General features: G+C 37.8%; 1 protein-coding gene across 2 annotated transcripts in view; it reads right to left on the bottom strand.

Moving 5' to 3' along the window:
- The window catches only part of BMP2K (BMP2 inducible kinase), a 55,192-nt gene that overhangs the window by 6,226 nt on the left and 29,073 nt on the right, over positions 1 to 19,893 (bottom strand). The window contains exons 9-16 of one of the 2 annotated variants that reach the window (XM_042870389.1): positions 19,101 to 19,180; positions 17,711 to 17,871; positions 16,760 to 16,938; positions 16,213 to 16,308; positions 14,942 to 15,129; positions 13,140 to 13,297; positions 8,107 to 8,220; positions 5,547 to 5,654 (exon numbers count right to left, since the gene is read on the bottom strand). In XM_042870389.1, the coding sequence (XP_042726323.1) occupies positions 5,547 to 5,654; positions 8,107 to 8,220; positions 13,140 to 13,297; positions 14,942 to 15,129; positions 16,213 to 16,308; positions 16,760 to 16,938; positions 17,711 to 17,871; positions 19,101 to 19,180 (1,084 nt within the window). The remainder of the gene's footprint in view (positions 1 to 5,546; positions 5,655 to 8,106; positions 8,221 to 13,139; positions 13,298 to 14,941; positions 15,130 to 16,212; positions 16,309 to 16,759; positions 16,939 to 17,710; positions 17,872 to 19,100; positions 19,181 to 19,893) is intronic. The other variant, XM_042870390.1, reaches the window with a different exon arrangement.

Raw genomic sequence — 19,893 nt, 5'->3', positions numbered from 1 at the left:
GTCAGCTGTGACAGCCTCTCCCAACAGAGCTCGTGTTGCGAAAGCAACATGGGGAGCTTTTACAGTGTTGTGGGGTTTTTTGGTGTTTTTTTTTTTTTTTTTTTTTTTAGGCAATACTTGTTTGGTGTTTCAAATATATGCTTTGAGCACATCTTTCTGTACTGATACTGAAGCTCCACATTCAGTCCCTTCTAACTTCTAGTGCAGTAATTTAAGCAAAGAAAAAAAAAAAGTTGAAATAAGTTTCAAATAAATGTTTTTTTCTTCTCTTTTGTGAAGTGGTTGGCTTGGGAATACTGGGGGCTGCAAAAACTTTGTCAGCACAAACAGATGGCAACAGTAGACAGTGCATGTGCTAGTATAGTGCCACTAGTATAGCAACAATCACAGAATGGCCCGGGTTGGAAGGAACCTCAAGCATCATGAATCTCCAACTCCCCCAGCTGCAGGCAGGGCCAGCAACCTCCACAATGAATGCATACATTTCCTTCTTCCTCAAAAAAAAAAAAAAAAAAAAAAAAACAACCAAAACCACAATCAAGATCTGGATCTCCTGTTCTTCTAAAACAAAAAGCAATTTCATTTCAGGTTGTATCTTCTTCCACAAAGAAATAAGCATATCACTTTCAGCAGAGAGCCAAGCCATTCTTTCTTTCTGTGCTCAGATTTCAATTGGAACGTTAAGTTTTAGAAGACAAATGTCTTTTTTTTTCCCCTCTCCATTCCTTTTTTTTTTTTTTTAAACTGTCTGGCTTCTATATTCATCAGCCATTTTGCTAGTTTGTATTTATATCCAAACTTCCAACAGGAGTTCTGCGGTAATGGATTTGTATGTATTTTATGTACAGATTTAAAACCAAGATGACCAAAATGACTGAAAACATCAGGTGATTAGGGCTTTGAGCTGTTTTTTGTTTGCTTCTGGTGTCAGATTGCTTCTTATCTTCTGTGATTTTAAATACTACATATTTGTTTTACCACTAAATTAGAAACTGGATTTGGCTGCTTGCTTTAGATTTCCCTAAGGTATAGTCTTCACGTTGCATTATAAACCCCCATATCTTCCAAATCCTGCTGTTCGCAGTATTTACTGAAACACTGATGTTAACATAAATGTAATTAGATTTAAAAGGAGGGGGAAAAAAACAAAATATTTCTAGGTTAGATTGTAGCAACACACACAACAAAAATAACCTACAACCTTTTTAGTGTTTGAGTGTAAACTCACATGTATATTGACAGTGTTATACTTCCATACAATTTCCATGTTCTGAAGGTGTGAAAGGCTTTTTGAACAAGAAGCAAACTAAAATATATCTTAATAAAAGGATTTAAATATTATTTGTTAATTGCTGCCACAGTTATACTCAGTGGAAAACACAGTGCAAAGGACACCAGCAAGAAAAAGGGGACCATATCAACAGTTCACATACACTGCTCAAGTAACCAAAGTCACATAATGAAGATGTCTCTTAGCAGACCTCTTCAGGCAGGACAGGACAGACACCAAGTAGGACCCGACAAAGCACAGTCAGACACTGAGATCAGCCTCCCAAGCCATATTTTTATGCGCTGGTATCAGTATACAATCCACTCTAGTATATCAGAGGCACACCTCCAGCTGATACTCCAGTTGGAAACGCGCCACAAGTAACTTTGGAAATCAATCACCTGAAGACTACAGGCAGTATAGTTGTAGGGAATCTAGATCAGCATCCTGAACTTTCTTCTGGAATCTAACTGCAATGTCCAGAACAACATTATTAAAATTTCAGGGCATATATAACTCTACATGCACAATCCCAACAAGAAAGCAAGCAACCACGTCAGATGACACTCAAGGCCACACCTCATTCTCCTATGTACTTTTTGAGAAAGTGCTATTCATTTCAAGTATTTCAAGAGTGGTAATCTGATTGCCCCTCCTCCCTATTTTTGTTTTTTCCAGAAACAGCAAATGTCTTGCTTTATTCTTCAGACTGTGCCGAGGTGTTACAAACAATCAGAGCCATCTGCTCCAAGCACACTTGAGTTTAACATTACTTTTACATACTTTGCAGGCTGACACAGACTGAATTCATGGAAGAAACTGGTTCTGCATGTGCTTTTTCATTGCAATATCCCCAGTTTACTCACAATGATGGAGTAATGGAGAAAATCACAGCAGACCTGTGTCAAAACCAAACAGAAGGAGCAAAAATCTCTTCCATGCAGCCGCTGGCTTTAAACCTATGTCTTTTAGCAATGTCTTTTAGCCTTTCAAGCTACAATTCACATCTTTCACTTCTAAAGAAGTTAATAAACTGAATACCAAAAGCATTACAAATAGAAAATTAATGCCCCAAAAGGGAAAAATTTCTCCGTTAATGACAATTTAATGCTCTGGTCAAATAGATTTCAAAATTGAAGCATTCCATCATGTTGATTTCATGCAATCTTCTCAAACTAAACTGCTGCATAGACTGTTCAGATAAACATTTATTAAAAAGCTGAAAAATGTGGAGTAACATCTGTTTGTAATGTACTGTTCAGATTAGCACACTTCTAATCAGGTTTGCATCTTGTAGGAGACGATTGTTCTTCACTCAAATGCAAGCCAGGTGGAACATCTTTAATCATATAAGAAGATCCCAATCTTCAAGGAAATTTTCTGTTCTGATGTTCTTTTTCTAGACATCCGATTATAAGAGGATGAATTCCTCCTAACAACGTCAGTAATTGCACGCCTTCTGCTAGTTCATCATTGGAGGGTATTGCAGGGGTGACCAAAGGGTAGGGCGTAAGGGCTTTCAGCTTTCTTGGAATTGGTAACATACTGCCGCCATCATTTCAGAGCAATTTGCCACATGTCAGGCCCAAGGATTACCAGCACACTGCAACTAAATCTGCACTATTTCTTTGACAACAGCCAGAGCAGCAGCTGCTGAATATTGTAATGGATTTGCACTGCTTACCACTTTTATTTTCAAGAAAAAAAAAAAAAACAAATCACTTCTGCCTAGCATCTATTGCTTAGAAATTCTTTCCAATATTTGCAGTCTGCATGTTGAAGTATGTAAAGAAAAAAAAGCGACCATGATTGCTCTAAGATCTGATTAGAAAAAAAAAAGCTAGAAAGCATTAATGCACACCACTGGCACAGCTGCACATGCCATTTGTTCTTGTGAAGCATGAATAATCTCAAGTTACTTTACAAGTCCTGTTGAGAAAAGTCTAAAGATGACGCATGGAAATACCCTGAACCTGCAGTCAGCAAATAGCACCAATGCCCGAAAGCCATAGCCAAGGAAAGTTTATACAGTAAAAATCACTATTTTAATCAAACACAAAAACTGATATGAACTGATTTGAACTGTCAGATTAAACAGATCTGGAAGACTGTACAACAACCCTATTAAATGCTCAGGCTTGGGTTTCTTTCAACACACAGTTCAGGAACATCTACTGCCAGTTTCAGCCTCTTCATATCCTTCCCAAACATGTGAATACATACCTGATTGCACTTACTTTGCTGGACTTTTAGCATCTTATGTTAAGTGTTATGTCAAAAAAAGATAATACAAGATCTCTGGTTTCTTTGCAAGTATCTTCTATCACATAATAGAATTATTTAGTCATGCTGTGCTTTCAAATAACATGTAAACTTCCAAAACAAGAAAAAATCTCCAGGTAACTCTATCCTGCTGCAGCCCACACGTATTAGCAGTTACGAACCCAAGACTCAAGTCACACAACAGCAACAAAAGCAGACACAGACCATAATTCCAGTCCAAAGCCTGTTAATGCAACAGAACACTTCAATAGGAAGTCTTACTGTTTAGTAACATCAAATTTTCATTCTGCTCTTAATTTTAAGTAATCTGTATTAATAACATGAACATTTCATCACAGTTCAAGAAGTCGACAGTCAGATCTGGCTGAGCAGTGATAATATACTCCTTGTTTGCAATGCAGACAGATACAATAAGGAAATTAAGACGAAGTCAGTCTCACACCACATCTGAGTTTCAGCTAGGACAGTTGAATAAGGCAATACAGAATCATAGAGTATCCTGAGTCGGAAGGGAACCTTAAGGATCACTGAGTCTCCACACAGGATCACACAAAACAGCTCCTCCCAATTTAGTACTATCAGTGACCTTGCTCAAAACTCCTTCTAGTTCTACATCCAACTAATTTATGAAAACATCAGAGAGAACCAGCTCTAAAACAGAGCCCTGGGGAGCTTGATGTAACCCTATTTATTATAACCCTTTGAGCCTGACCTATCAGCCAACTGCTCACCCATCAATTATGTTTTTGTCTAGTCATATGCTAGACATTTTGTTCATTTTGTACTGTGAGAAATAGTATCAAAAGCTTTTTGGATTTCAGTAAAGATAACATCAACTGCCTTTCCATGGTCAACTACATGGGTGACCTTGTCATAAAAGGAGATTAAATCAGCTAAACAGGACCTTCACCTCATTAATATGTACTGGCTGTAGCCAATGACAGCATTGCCTTTCAGGTCTTTTTCAGTAACTTCTAGCATAATTTTCTCTATAAGTTTACCAGGCACTGAAGCAAGACAGACAGGTCTGTAATTATCAGGGTCATGTTTCTTACCCTTCTTGAAAACTGGAACAACATTTGCTAGCTTCCAGTCAACTCAGATCTCTCCAGATTCCCAAGATGGGTAAAAAATTAATTTAGAGAAGTCTCATGATAACATCAACCAACTCTCTGAGCACCCTGAGATGAATTCTATCAGGTCCCCCGGACTCCTGTGCACCCAAGTGGAGCAGCAAATCTTGCACAAGTTTAGGGTTGTCTGGGAGTTGACCATGATTGCAATCACAGTCCTCTAACTCAGGGCACCTGAGGCCCCAAAGTCCATCATCAGTGTTGAAGACAGAGGCAAAGAATGCACTAAACATCTCTGCTTCATCTATGTCCACATTTGTAAGATGATTGCTCTCATCAGGCAACAAACCACATTCTCTCTGATCCTCCTTCTACTGTTAACATATTTAGGAAAACTTTTTATTGTCTCCCACAGCTTCAACTCTAGCTGAGCTTTGGCTGCACAAATATTCTCTCTACAAAAATGAGGAACATCCCTGTAGCCTTTTCATGTCACTTGATCTTGCTTCCAACAGCCATATGTTTTCTTTTTCACCAAAGCTCTGGAACCCACATAAGATCCCTGTTCAGCCAAGCCAGCCTTCGACCTCACTTGTTTCTGACATTTTGGAATTGCCTTACAGCAATCCTGGCATGCTGCCCCTAGGCTCATATCTAGCAAGTCTGATTTCACCCCTTTTCCCCTTCAAATCTAGTTTAAAGCCCTCTCAACAAGCCCTGTCAACACATGGGCTAGAATCCTTTCCCCTCTTTAAGACAGGTGGACCAAATCTGTAACCAGCAGGCACTGTGCTCGATAAACCACTCCAGGGCCAAAGAAAACAAAATTCTTCTGATGGCACCAGCCTCTTACAGGCTGTCAAACAGACTGTCAAACAGGTGTTGATCAGATGGGTTTTCAGATTCCTCCCAGTACTTACCTCTGCTACTCAAGGGATGGAGGAAAACATCACACGTCCTGGTTTCAGCTGAAGCAGAGTTGATTATTTTTTTTCCTTCAGTGTCTGGTAGGTTGCTATGTTTTGACTCTGAGAGAAAAATAATGTTGATGACACACCAGTGTTTCTAGCTGCTGCTGAACAGTGCTGTATAGAGCCAAGGACATTTCAATTTTTCATCTTCTCATACTGTTCGGTCAGCAAGGGGCTGGGGGGCACAAGTTGCTGGGAGGGGACAGAACCAGGACAGCTCTGAGCTACACAGGCCAAAGGGATATTTCATGCCATAACATCCTGTGAAAAAAACCCTATAAAACAGAGGGGAGTCTGCTGGGGAGGGGGGGGGGGACGGGGAGGATTGAAGGGGTCCTGCCTCTACTTGGGACTGGCTAGGCATCAGTCAGCAGGTGGTGAGCAACTGAACGTGCATTATTTGTTTTGTAAATACATATTATATTCTTAACATAATTATTATTGTTCTTTCTTTTCTGTCTTAGTAAATAGTTTTCACCTCAATTTGAAAGTTCTATTTTATTGGGGTTTTTTTGTTTGTTTTTGTTTCACCCCCACCCCCAATTCTCTCCCTCATCTCACAGGGACAGGGATAGAGCAAATGACTGTGTAGAGCTTGGCTGCTGCCACAACATACCCAAATACTGGAACTGCTGGAAACGTTAACCATGCTCCACTTTCTATTCAGACACCTTCACACTTATTCCTTGAATAAGGTATACATGTCTAAAAGCTTTTATAATCATAAGAAACAAGCCAGAAAAATAACACTGCACAGCAATGGGAAGAACAAGAGGACATTTCCAAGAACAATTCAGTGGGGGAAAACAATTTAGATTCTTGAAGATATTTTCAGGTGTAAGCATTCATCAGTTAAATGTAAGTCACTGTTAACACTGAATTCAAACGCCTTCCTTGAAATCAAGCAAATACACATGCTTGATTAAATTCCAATTTTAACTAGGTAGAAAACACCTACTGAACAAGTTTTGGGGGCTTCTTTGTCTTTTTTTTTTTTTAATGCAATGAAGTGTCAGTTTTGATGCACAACCAAACCTTTGTACAGTTTTAAAGATTAACCATGGTAAACTGACATAATATAGCAGGGCCATTCGGTGAAGTCTAACCTATAAGGTAACGATCTTAAAAGCAGAAATAAGAAAATAAATTTCAAAGGCCAAGATATGGAAACAAATAAAAGTGATCCTTACACACATGGTTATAAAAATGCAGAAGAATAAGCATCTGACAGTTACTGCTTCAGATTAAAGGTAACTACTGTTTACTTTACATGGGAACTTAGGCTCATCTATAACACCTCTTCCATGAAAACTAAAGAGTAAATGTTTCCAAACTGGCAACTATTGGGATAGCAAATACTTACACACTTAAGAATTGCCTTCACGTTGTATTGAACTACTAAACTACAAGAACAGAACTACAGAAAACAGCCTTACCTTTAACCAAGCAAGCAGAATCAAAAGACAGACTAAGAACAGAGTAACATATCTAAGGGAATTCATTCCAGTCTTTGTCACAAGAACAGAGGACACAGATATAGAAACATGATTTTACAATCAACTGTCTTCTAGAATGTAAGAAGTGCTACCCTGTTGTTTCTTCACTGTGCATAGCACCAGAGCCCTTGTGAGTATTAATACCTACAAGCCATCTTTAGGAATTCAAGGTGAAAGCAAAAGTAAACATAGATGTTAATTTTGGTTGACTCTAAGGCAATTTATTTTAAGGCACTTCAAGCTTTTGAACTGAGATAAGAACAGTTAACAGAAGGCATATTAAAGCACATTTTTCCCCCAAACAAGTACTTGTAGGGATGTGTGTAAGATCCATAAGCAACTGACATTTTTACCATCAATTCTCACAGATTTTCACATTGCCTCAGGTTGTCAAAATTATAAATAAAGTGCTGATCAGGAAAACATTAAAAGATTAAGTTGCAAAGTAACAGATTCACATTCATAGTCAGTGGTCACAAATGTTATTTTGTACTTCTAAGGTAAAATAAAAAATAGTCAAAGCTAAAACACGAATCCTTCTCCTTTCAGATTTAGATATGACAAAATATTTGTTTTGAATCAATTTGCTCCAAAAACTATACAATTCAATACACCAAGAATACACATTTTTAACTTGGCTGAAGAACTGAACTAAAGAAACAGCGTAAGTTAGAAGTAGACTGGAGGGCAGATGTGAAATCTGTTCTTAGTCACTTATCTCCTTTCAGCAGCAGCATTCCTAGTTGTATGCTAGTGATTCACACTGCACTGGTCCAATATATTTGCACTGTCAAGACTACAGTCTGCACACTGTCCAAGTACCAGGAATTAGATGGAGAGATATTTTTATTTTGGAGGTAGTAGACATGAAAAACCATCACGAGGCAGCCAAGACTTTAATCTTTGGTCATTTAACTGGACACACATGTTCAACATATATATACACATATATATTTGTGTGTGTATATGTATGTACACACATACGAGGTAGCAATGTTACAGACGTCACTTGCCTGGGTGAGAAATGAAAGGAACAGAACCAAATGGATCTTCGGGAGGACTTTTCTGTGGAGCAGAATGTAGCCCCACATTCTTATCTGAAGTTGTTCTCCTGTCCACCAGCCTGTCTGTAAAAAATAAAATGAAACAGAACAAAAAATAAAATAAAATAAAAATGGCAGGTCTTACTCCAATGCAATGATATCTACTCTTTGGGGTGAGTGAGCTACACAGCGTTGATTATTTTCCTGTAGGTTTTAAAGATACTGTTCATACTTCTTGAGCATTCTGGAATACTGATCTGCACAGATCCTTTTTTAATACCTTTTGTCTAAGCAAAATCAACAGGTATTTCCTAACGGAATGCTTTACAGAAAGGTCATAAAAGCAGCCTATGTGCTCTATATCAGAAATTACAACTAGTCATCAGCACTTGAGGTTTTTAAACCAGAACCACTGTGCTAATCTAAAAAGCAAAATCATTCATTTAATCCAAGTTTTGAGTAGCCTTTGCCACAAAGAAAAAGTTAACAGTCACAGCAGAACTTTCTATATTTCTAATACTTTCTAATACTACTACTTTCTAATACTTTCTATTAAAGATATAAACTGTAATAATTTGAAACAGATAGAGCGTAACTATACAGAGAAATGCAGTATTTGTTTTATATGGTTTTCAACTCTGGGGTATTCATTTTTCATTTTATTAAAAGTTTCAGCTTAAGGTTTTTAACAATGCAAAAATTAGAAGCACTAGGAATGGAAAGCGGTTTTTCTGCCTAAGCTCTTGTCTTACAGCAAGGTCACATTGAGCTCCAGACTGCCTAGCCCAGCCACCACACTGCATCTCAGGAGGATCCAGGAAGACTCATTATCACCTCCCAACATCACAGGGACAAGGTTTGCCATCCTCAGCTACTGTGCCATAGTCTCGGCACAAGGTGCAGCATCTTGGTCTCCCCCCCTTTCACAGCAGACAGCTGTTCTTCCAAGCAATTTGTAGCAGGTCCTTCTTGTCAACTTGCAGCTTTTGAAATGCAGCTGAACTGTGCTTAAGTAGCATATCAAGTTCCTTGCATGTGTGCTATTCAGCCCTTCCATACAGGACACAAGAGGCTTTCTTGAGATAATCACCAGGACTAGGACAGCAAGCTTATCTACTTCAGACAGATGCATATTAACTCTGTATACAAAGTACATGAGTTCTGAAATTATATGCCAGTTTTCCACAGACAAGTGCTCTCTTCACATAAAAGCACCCATGGTTTCAGTTGTTTTATTCTTATCTACACTTACATGCTCAAAGAAATAAGAAGCAGGAGCTGTTGCATCACAGGCAATCTACTTTAAATTTAAACCCATCTGAGAAACTTCTGGTGGGGAGATAAAGTAGTGATGCAGTCACGTAGAATAAAAATACGAGTTAAGATGCATAGAAGACTAGCTTGAATAGCTTCTGGGTGTACCCAATCTTCAGCTTGCACCTTTAGAAAAGCAGGCTTCTATTATTCCTAGTTTCTGCCTTAGAGGAGAAAGAGCTGAGTGCTGAACCAATCTGCAGGCAGTCAAAACCTAGAAGGACTTCTAAGCATGCAATAACTTGAACTGCTAATGCTGCCTCATAGGACTACAGAAATCTCAATCCTCAGCAGATGATAGTATCTTCCTACTTGAGCAACACAAGGGAAAACAAAATGGATTGAAATGCTAAGCATGCAAGAAGAAATAGGAAGAGATAACTAGGGTTTCATCACCTCCATGGAACCTAGACGTATACATTGCTGAATAAGTTTCTGTGGGAAATAAAGTTTAAAAAGTGTCAATTCAAAGCTAAAGCTATTGAAAAAGAAGTCATTTTGTCCATCTGAAGCACAAGTGTGCTTTGCTCATTTTGTATCTCATATAAGATTCATTTCCTTTTATCAAACATTGTTTTGGAGACAACAGCCAGCCATGCTTTCTCCAATTCCAACCAAGCAGAAGCAAAGGACTGCCCACTGGCATTACTGTACTTCACATGCAGCATCCTCGAAGCAGTGACTCAAGACTCATTTCTCAGTGAATGCAGTGAATCCAAGTGCAGCTGAGACTGCAGATACAACAGAGACCTATCAGGTACTAAATGGCACAGATAACCTTTCATGCCAAGTCTATCATTTAAGCCCATGAACAAGAGGTACAGCTGTGCATAACTTTTTACAACAACGATCATCTTTGTACTCTGGAAATCTTCCTGAAGTCTAAACAAGGCATTCTGTTTTAAGAGCTAGCTCTTTTCCATGGATAAAGGTAATCATCACAGCAATACCCACCAGTAAGCACACTAAGACATTATACTACTATATATATGAAATCATATAGCCAAGTTAGCTTGACAAAAATTTGTCATATCATGATACTCTAACAAGGGCCATGCACATTTAATTATTCATGCATTAGTGTCAGAAGCAATAGATTTTAAAGTATTTTCAAATCATGAGTAACGCATCAGCTCAACAACACAAAGAAGCTTTTGGAAGCAGAAAAAAAAGGGTGAGCATGTTGAATGCCATACTCAGCACTATGTAACACAGCAAGAAGACAGACTTGTGTAACACCATACAGGAGTTCTACAGCACAGGACAGCCACTGGATTCAGTCACAATACAATTTCTTTAACAAACCCGAATCTTCAATTCTCCTTCTTCCAGAGGGCAAAATGATTCATGGTAAACTCAAGAATTGAAGAAAAAGCACTTGGCAGTAAAACAGCAACTTTCTCTCATAAGAGAGAGCCTACATGTAAAGAGAACCAAGCATTGATCCTTGAGATATATCAGAGGAAACTGCAGAAAGCATTACAGAGGGAAAGACACCATTATCTTTAATTGTAATCAAACCTCCCAGCTTCTCATTACTCCATGTAAATTTGAGCAAGTACAAGTAGGCAGAATTAAATATTTCCGTTTTAGATGCAGAAGAGGCAGTCACATTGCAACACAACTATTAAGATCTTCCTGTTACAGCAAACAAGTGAAAGGTCCTTGAAACCTCTGGTGTATGTATCCATGTGTACACAAACACACAGATTGACTGGACCTCTTAACTGAAATCAAGCCCAAGAAAAGCTGCAATCACATCTCATCTGATGCATAAACAAGCCTGCCACCTAGTGCACTGCTGCTCAGGTTGATAATATTCACTGCACTGTGGTCAGTATCTAATTCAGCATTTTGGCACATACAAATTGGGCCGAGTTGTTATGTACTCACTGCAGTGACCAGTTGTGGCTGTTTGGCAAACAGCAATGGTCAGAGCTTCCATACAACGTTATCACCATCTCAGTAACCCTCTGCTTGGTGTTTGCTTGCTTTTGTGTCAAAGTTTTCTTAGTGCAATCTTAACACAATGTCAGAAGTCTTAAAAATGAAGTACACAGAACAAAATACAAATAACATAGGTGCCAAAGACCATTAGGGAACTTTTTCATTATACACCCTTACAGGAAGCTTACAAGAGAAGAAAAACAGGAAAAAATCTCACTTTTAAAGCCATAAATCAAGTAACATTTTATTGTTACAGAATGTGCCATCAAAATTTGGAAAAAAAGATCACACTGTGCCAAACAAAACCATGAAGTTTGGTTGTTTTACTTTCTTATCTAGCACCTTTCATTTCCCCAGCTTGCTAAAAAAGCAGCCTTTTCAGATACTCCAGGCAAGAGCATTTCTTGTGAAGTATCTTCTAGCTTATTCATAAAGCCACTTCAAGTATACCTTTGGTTAGTACATTCTTCTCTACTCGAATCTGTTTATAAGGCATGGCTTTGCCAAACCAAATCCATGGAATTTGACACAACTACAGTCAGCAATCCAGCAGCCAGATCAGGATTCTAGAAATGAATAACTGTGCTTTTTGATTCAAGCTCATCTGCTCCAGATTGAAGACTGAGTTGTTACAAAAGCTCTCAAAGGCTTCCACTGGAAAGAGCAAGCCTGAGATATTCAATTCCACTATCAGGAAAATTCCAATTTTGAAACTTAGATTTTCGAAGAACGTTCACTCTTCAGCCAGTACAATACCTATTCTCCCCAAATGCTAGCAAAGAAGAGTCAGTTTATTGTGGAATGAGTATAAGCTACATTTGCATCTCCAAAATAGAAGTTTTATGAGATCAGCATCAGGATAGAAGTGGAAACCATCAGCTACCATCAGACACTGACAGAAGTAACACCAAATGACATTCCTCAAGGATGAACAGGTCACATGCATTTCTTGATCAGCTATAACCATCCAGAAACCCATGAAGAAAAAGACATCTGAAAGCATCATTTCTTTCCCTCAATTACTTAAAATTTAGCTTTACTGTGTTTTTAAATTGCAGTAAACTTACTGAGAGTCAGTCAAGTACACACAATATATATATGTATATTTTTCTTTTTTGACACTGACACATCTTGTAAGTCTTGCAAACGACAGAGCTAGCTTTCAGGAAAAGCGCCTAACAAACGTGTTAAGCAATTAAAAAAGTAATTCAAGTAAAAACCATTGAGATAACTGACTTCAAGAGAAAAGAGTTTATTCAACTAACGCCATATCAGAACAATAAAGCAGCCCTTACATGTAGCCACTCATCAAAAAGGACATTACAAAACATTAACATAATGTAATAGATCATTTTTCTTTCAGGCATTTTCAAAGGACGTATCAGACCCACAAAATCTTCTGTTCTGGTGTGCAAGAAAAAAGCTGAAGAGGAATGAAGCAAGCAGCCAAATACCTCTGCTAGTCAGAGCTTTTTAACAATCAAGGTGACATAAGCAGGATTTAAAAGCCAAGATAGAGCCATTTCTGCAGTACTTCAGCCAGTAGCTACCAGTTTTAGACAGTCTCATCTTATTGCACACATTTTCAGAAAGGGAAATGAAAGGAGCCAGGCCCAACTCTGCCCTCAAATGCTCAGAAAGAATTCTGTACACAGACTGTATGGCCCTTCAGTAAAACAGGTGACGGTACTGCTGAGACCTTATTTACTGTGAAGTAAAATAAGCCTTCAAGTGTCCCTTACTTGATCTTAGCAGGTCAAATTCTCTGTCCAGCAGCTCCTCCTCTGTCAACTTGGAAAAATTGTCCTCTCCAAATGGGTTCCAGCCTGACATATCAGGTGGGTTATTGATGCTCTGCTTTGGGTAACTGGTAATTGCCTCAGCATCAATAATGCCTGACCTGTAAAGTCAGTCCACAGAAAGAAAATAGAAAGGAACATTACAGGATTGTCTATCAGGATAAAAATTGATAATATGCTTTGTTATGTCAAAATACTGCATACAGGTAACACATACGTATTAACAGCTCAACCAGAACATATCTGAAAACTAAAGATAAAGTGAATCGCTAAGAACACGTGGATTGATTGCATTATTTTTGTATGTAACCCTTGTACATTTCAGTAGTTGATTAATCATAGCCAAAGCACAGAAAACTTTGTCAAGACGCAAGATGAAAACCTGTAATTCAGTGTTCATTTCTATACTTACACAGCAGTCTTTTTTTTTTTTTTTTTAAGGAAAAAAACCTAGTAAGTATATTCAAAGTTTAATCTTCTCTTTGCTAAGATACTAGAAAACCTCCAATCAGATGAATTTTCCCTTTTAAGCAAGTTTTGGCAAATTAGCTCTATCACTTCTCTCTCCTTACAAGGATCATTCTTAAGCACTGCCAATTGTTGCTAACTCTTTGGTCACTGACTTATAGCTAAGCAGGGGGATACAGATCTTTAGTCTTGCATAACAAGATGATCACTTACTTTTCAGACTGTAATTATTTCTTTAAAAAATTATTTGTAATAACATCCAGTAACAGACTAGATCAGAGAACAGGTGTTAAGTCTCAGATATGGACACAAACACGCAGAAAAACTTTGCTATGTATTATGCTACCTAATTGGTTCCATGAAGCCAAATCTGTCACATTGATATTCTGTATCAATAAAGCCAGTAGGGGGAAAAATACTTTGCTTTTCATCTTTCATCATACTGTGAAGTAAGTATAAATGACAGCAGCACCTGAAATGTGCAAATCTGAAAAAACACCCGTCAACAAAGGCTGCACCATAGATTGCAGGGATGGAAGAAGTACAAAGAGCTTCTCCTTCAAATGTAGCAATAGCAGTATTTATGAGCTTATGTAGCTAACACTAACTTTGGTCAGAACATCAGTAAAACTATCAGTGAAACTAAAAGGCAATTTTTTTTTTTGTCTTTTTTAAAAATACTGCTTTGCTCTCATTCCACATACTATTTACGGTGAGAATACATGAAGAAGTCATTTTCCACCACACTTTATTAAGAAATGGTGAATGCATGGCCTTCTGCAATCACTGAAATTAAGATACATTCCACTACAGAATACAAGACAGACTACTGGTAATGGATGGAAGAGTTACAATTTTGATCAATTTGGTAGGAGTTCTAAACCCCATCTTAGAACTGTATCCTACAAACTGGATTAAAGAGCAAAAAGTGGTAAAAATTACCATCTGTTGAGTGTCATACTCATTACTTCATTAAGTATGTGCTGCTGACCATTGAAAGCAAGGTGGTTAGCAGTCTGTTTCTTGGAAGAAGTCCATGAACAAGAAAAAAAACATAAGTTCTTTAAAAAGTTTGATTAGGCTCATCTATCCATGGGTTGCATCCTGCCCTCCTCCCCCTCATGCATGCTTAAAATATCCATTACCACTAACTATTTATTAGTTTTAGCAATACTTGACAATTGAAGCAATTAACTTCCTAGGAAAGGATTTGCTCGTGCCTCTTACAGTTATCAAGCAGATAGTAACCTTTGGTACATTTGTGTCAGAATACTTGCCTGTTTGCAGTATAGGGAGAATCTGCCACTGTTCCAGCATGTACTGGAAGTGATGTAGAATAGGAGATTAAGGCTGGCGAGAAGTCTTGTAGAGAAGGGACATATTCAGGAGATTGCACCTGTTGTGACCGTTGCTGTTGCTGAGCAAGCATCTGCTGCTGTATAAGAGCCTGCTGATATTGCTGCACCTAAATAAGAAGTCAGCACATTATTAACATTCAGATGAGTAAACCTGAAGCTCTTATGCTAAGTAACAGCACTGGCCTCACAGACAGATTCATTAAAACAGCCATATACCAGAAAAGATTGGTAGCTTAATCTAAAGCGAGAAAGTCTCTCCAACTTCTGAACACCTCCTGCTATATAGCTTTCTTGTTTTAACTGTAAATATGATATATGTGTAAATTTCCATTACACCGCAGCAGCATCACAAAGGGCATACAAGAATATTTATATTCTTCTGAAACCACTAATAACTAAATGTTGAAAGACTTCTCCATTTTAAGCGAGAACAGCCAAAATGCTCTTCAATGCAGTTTTAAAACCTTAAAAATAAAGTAACTAGCAGAAAATTTCATTTTCTATCATGCATTCCAGTGTGAAACTATACATCGGAAGGATTTCTCTGGGCTAGTTAGGTTTGTAAACACTGTGTATAACCGTGGTTGAATTGCATCATTCAAGAACATTACTTGCTTGTGACAAACAATCTGGGTTCTCCCTTTTTCTTTCTTTCTGAAGTACTGAAATGGTCTACAGGTGCCAACTGTATTTTGTTGGTTTAATGCTACTTGAGACTCAAATTCTGCATGATTTCCTCAGCAAATGCTGCAGAATACAGCTACACACATACACAACAGTGCCTGTCAAAGTAGTTACTGGCTACTTGTACTTAAAATGTTTTAACTAAGTAGACATCCTGGGCTTGAAGTAGAAGTTTGATGCCACTGTGGTTTTATCACTTTGCAGAATAACTTACATTAGCTGTAGTGGTCATTATTGGAAACTTTAAGCATTAAGTATATTTCCAATTAGTACTTTACTGATCAAAGTTTAGATTATATCACACTTAATACTGATATAACAGATAAGCTTTCACAACAGAGTTTGGATGAACTATTTTTTTTTCCTCTCAAGTGAATACAACTTTAGATATTTACCAAGTCCATAGCTCATTATAACTACTCACAAACTTGTGTTGCTGAAACTTCACATCTTACAATCATAGGACATATTTGAAGACTATCAGTGACATTCCACTGTTGACATACCATAGCAGGATACTGAGATTGGGAAGGTTGCTGCTGGTACACAGACTGCATCAACAGTTGCTGCTGGATCACCTGCTGGTGCACTGCTTGTTGATACTGTATTCAAAAAGAAAAAAATAGAAATCTTGAAATCATGATTCCCCCATTTAGCATACACAAATATTTAGACTCAGAGGGTCTACCTACACCAGCTCCTACAAGCATACTACTGTCAGCTAGATCATTCCAAATGTTTCTCTGGAGCATGCTTATACAGACAAAACCTTTATTTGAGTCACGAAGAGCTGACTAAAAGCAAGCAGAAATTCTGGGTCAAGAAACAAAAGTAGAACAGCACAAAGCAAACAGCTTCCTCGTGTAAGTACTGTAATGCCTAGGCAAGAGACAAACGTGCAAAGCTAAAAAGAAGGGGCAAGAACTACAATCCCTCTCCCTCTCTCCTACCATAAAGAAACTAGGTCATATTGTTTAAGTAGCAAATGATTCGAAATACTAACATACACAACATACTGCTCTTTAAGAAACGTATGTTAAATGTGACTTGTACCTGCTGAATGTAAGCCTCCTGAATTGTCGGTTGTTTTTGCTGGTGATGTAAGTGGTGTAACTGCTGTAGTCTCCAGTCCCCCTGCTGCAGCTGCTGGAGAACTCTGTTCTGCTGTGGATGGTGCTGATTGGTCCCTTGAGACAGCAACATTTCTTGGCCATTTCCAGGTCTTGGGGTTCCTGTAATATTAAGACAATACTACTCACATGCCAATTTCTAAACTTCAACTGTCCACTTGCCCTGGCAGTTGGCATTTACTATTTCAAGGCAAACAGCTTATAGTCCCCTTTCAAGTCTGACATCTTGCAAGCTAAGTTTACTGTATATTTCACCTTCTGTGAAGATAACCGCAGGCTTATCAACCCATAGTGTCTACTTACAAGACATGAGAAGCTTCCTTTGCTCTCAATACAGAGGAAGCTGGTTTCAAGAGTTCTGCTTTACTAGCAATTCACTTTTATCTTCAGTGTCGCAAACAACACTCATCTATTCTGACTCAAAACTGGGACATAACATTTTTGTCTATATCCTCATTAAAATAAGGTGACAAATTCATCCTTCAGTAAAAAAATGCGGTGCAGACTGTGCTTTTGGATTTTGCATACTTGGAAGCCAAATAAATAAAATATCTGAAAGCATTCTTAAAAAACATTCTTTTACACGTGTAATTCCTCAGATTGCCATGTTGTGCCATTCAGTTGTTTTTGCAGCCTTTTAATTGAGCAGTTACTAGCATAAATCAATGTGTCTTGCATGGCTACTACTTGCACAGTTAGAGTCACCCAGAAGGGAGAAAGATTTGGGGCTTTTTTTTTTTTTTTTTTTTTTAAACAAAGTAGCATCTACTTAGTTTTAAGTTTCAAAGGTTATCCTTAAAAGATTAAGGAGGAAAAGAAACTTGGAATGATTGTTTCATTTGCTTCATTCAAACCTCAGACATTGGTATGTTACCTTTTTGCCCACGATTACCAAATACACCAGGAACTTGGACTTTGACTGGTGTTGCTGAACTCTGGATCGTCAGAACGCTTGAAGCAGCAGTGCTTGAATTGGCCTTTGGTCTTTGTCGTGGTGCAATTGAGGTTTCTGTTGGTCCAGTAGGATCTGTTATTCTGAAACAATATTTCCATTGACAAGACTTCATTAAAAGTAACTGCTGTGTATTCAAAATAATTGTCATCTCTTTACAGTTCACTTGCACCTATGTTTATACACAGTTTACTTCTGAGCTCAATTCATACACCTCAAGATTTGTTTCCTATGATTCTTTTTACCACAGTCAAAAGAGATATGACTGCTGCAGAAGACTTTCAGAAAGCTCCTTCTAGAAGGAGCTGTGCAACAGCCTGGTTCACCATGAGAATAAAGCACTAGATTAAATTTCTGTGCAAGTTTTCCTTGAATGAAAAATTACCTGGAAAACTCAAAGCAGCCATTCTGCAACTAGAGATATAGTTACTTCTCACATGCACACAGAGTAAGATTTTTCTTAATCTTATGAGTTAATTCATTTCTGCTTCCATAAGAGATTTAACATCTAGCAGTTCTATTACTCACAAGCCTCCCTAAATATTTGTGTCTTTCAGTAGTACGTTAGCACTGTATCATGTCCCTCCCGGATAAGGAAGATATTCAAAAAGGGACTTTGGAGCTTTAATCCCACTGTGTCCAGTCACAGTATTGGTATCTTTAAAAACTGTCTAGCTGCTTAAAAACACAAATTCACCAGCTAAGCTCCAGTACCTAACACTTCATACTAGTTCTTAGCAAATTATATTTAAATGTTTTCTGCCTTAACCTCCGCATCTTACATAGTCAGAAAAACTTAAGTAGGAAAATTAATGACTGTTCTCCAGCAGTGCCTAGCAGGTGAAGTTGAAAACATTATTCCATTAATACTCAAAGCCTTCCCTCAAATATATGTCATCAAGTGACAGTAGAGCCAACAAAACCAAACACTACCTTAAAACAACATAGATATATCTGTACAGCTCGAACACAGCTTAGATGAGCCCAAATGTTAGTTTCTATTTGCAGTAGGCTAATAAAGTCACAGCTGAGCTGATCATTATGGCTAAAAATTTTAGTAATTAAGCCACATATTGGTAGATTCAGAACTAGAACAATTTTCAGTACTAAGGAATATTAGGATCTCAGTTTTTCTTCAGTGGACTCTCAAAACAATTGAAAAAAAAATTGATCTCAGAGACTTGAAGCACTTAGAAACGTAGCTTATCTACTCTAATGAACTATTTGGGTGATTTTTTTAATAAAAAAAGTTTCAGACAAATGTGCAGTTTAATAATACTAAAAAAAAAAAAAAGCCATATCATCTACTCACCTTGCTTTTATTTGGCTTTTTCTAGCAGCTGCCTCACTAGCTGTCATAGGCTCAGGAAGAGTTGAAGGGACAGGAGAATTCTTGGGAAAAAAGAAGTGCAGAAATTAAAAGCACAAGCTCCTGAAAAAATCATTACAAATCCAAAAGAAATAATTGAGTTCAAATCCTTCACGCTGCAAGGCTTCATGCAGAACCTGGTCACAGGGCTGTAGATTGAAAGTGTTTTTACTGAATACTATTTCTATTTTCTGTTACTTATTACAGAAGTACAAAATGAAAGCACTGCTGGCCTGACTCACTACTATGTCAGCTACTTCAGTTAATTCATGCACTACCAACAATGAGGTAACACACTTCCTTCATACGATTTCTGTTAACTGTAGAGAATAAAGATTCATTTTACCTTTGAGTTTAAGGATTAAAACTAAGCTAGAAAACAGAATGAAATAGTCTTTTAGTCTATTCAGCTCTTCCAGTTCAATGCAAAATCCATAAAACAACACAGCATCCACGCTCCTTTACTAATTTCTTACCACAAATCACAACCGAATCATGCGTATATTCACTGTCATAAATGCACACTCATCTTCTAACACTAGCCCTTATTTCTCTAACCAGAGACACTGTCACTAGAAGTCATTAGAAGCCAGTTTACCTCTCTCAGCTCTCATACTGTGTTTGAATTACATGAAATTTATTGCCCACAACACTAACTGGACATAACCCCACCTCAGAGACAGTAAGCACGCACTAAGATGCAGGGCTCAACAACAGTAAGCTTGTCTTCAATGTT

The sequence above is a fragment of the Lagopus leucura genome, unplaced genomic scaffold (assembly GCF_019238085.1).
Source record: "Lagopus leucura isolate 7727_CA_CO unplaced genomic scaffold, USGS_WTPT01 Super-Scaffold_100004, whole genome shotgun sequence".
In the NCBI taxonomy this organism is placed as follows: domain Eukaryota; kingdom Metazoa; phylum Chordata; class Aves; order Galliformes; family Phasianidae; genus Lagopus; species Lagopus leucura.
The sequence above is the reverse complement of the archived record's forward strand: the minus strand, read 5'-3'. Positions and strand labels throughout refer to the sequence as shown.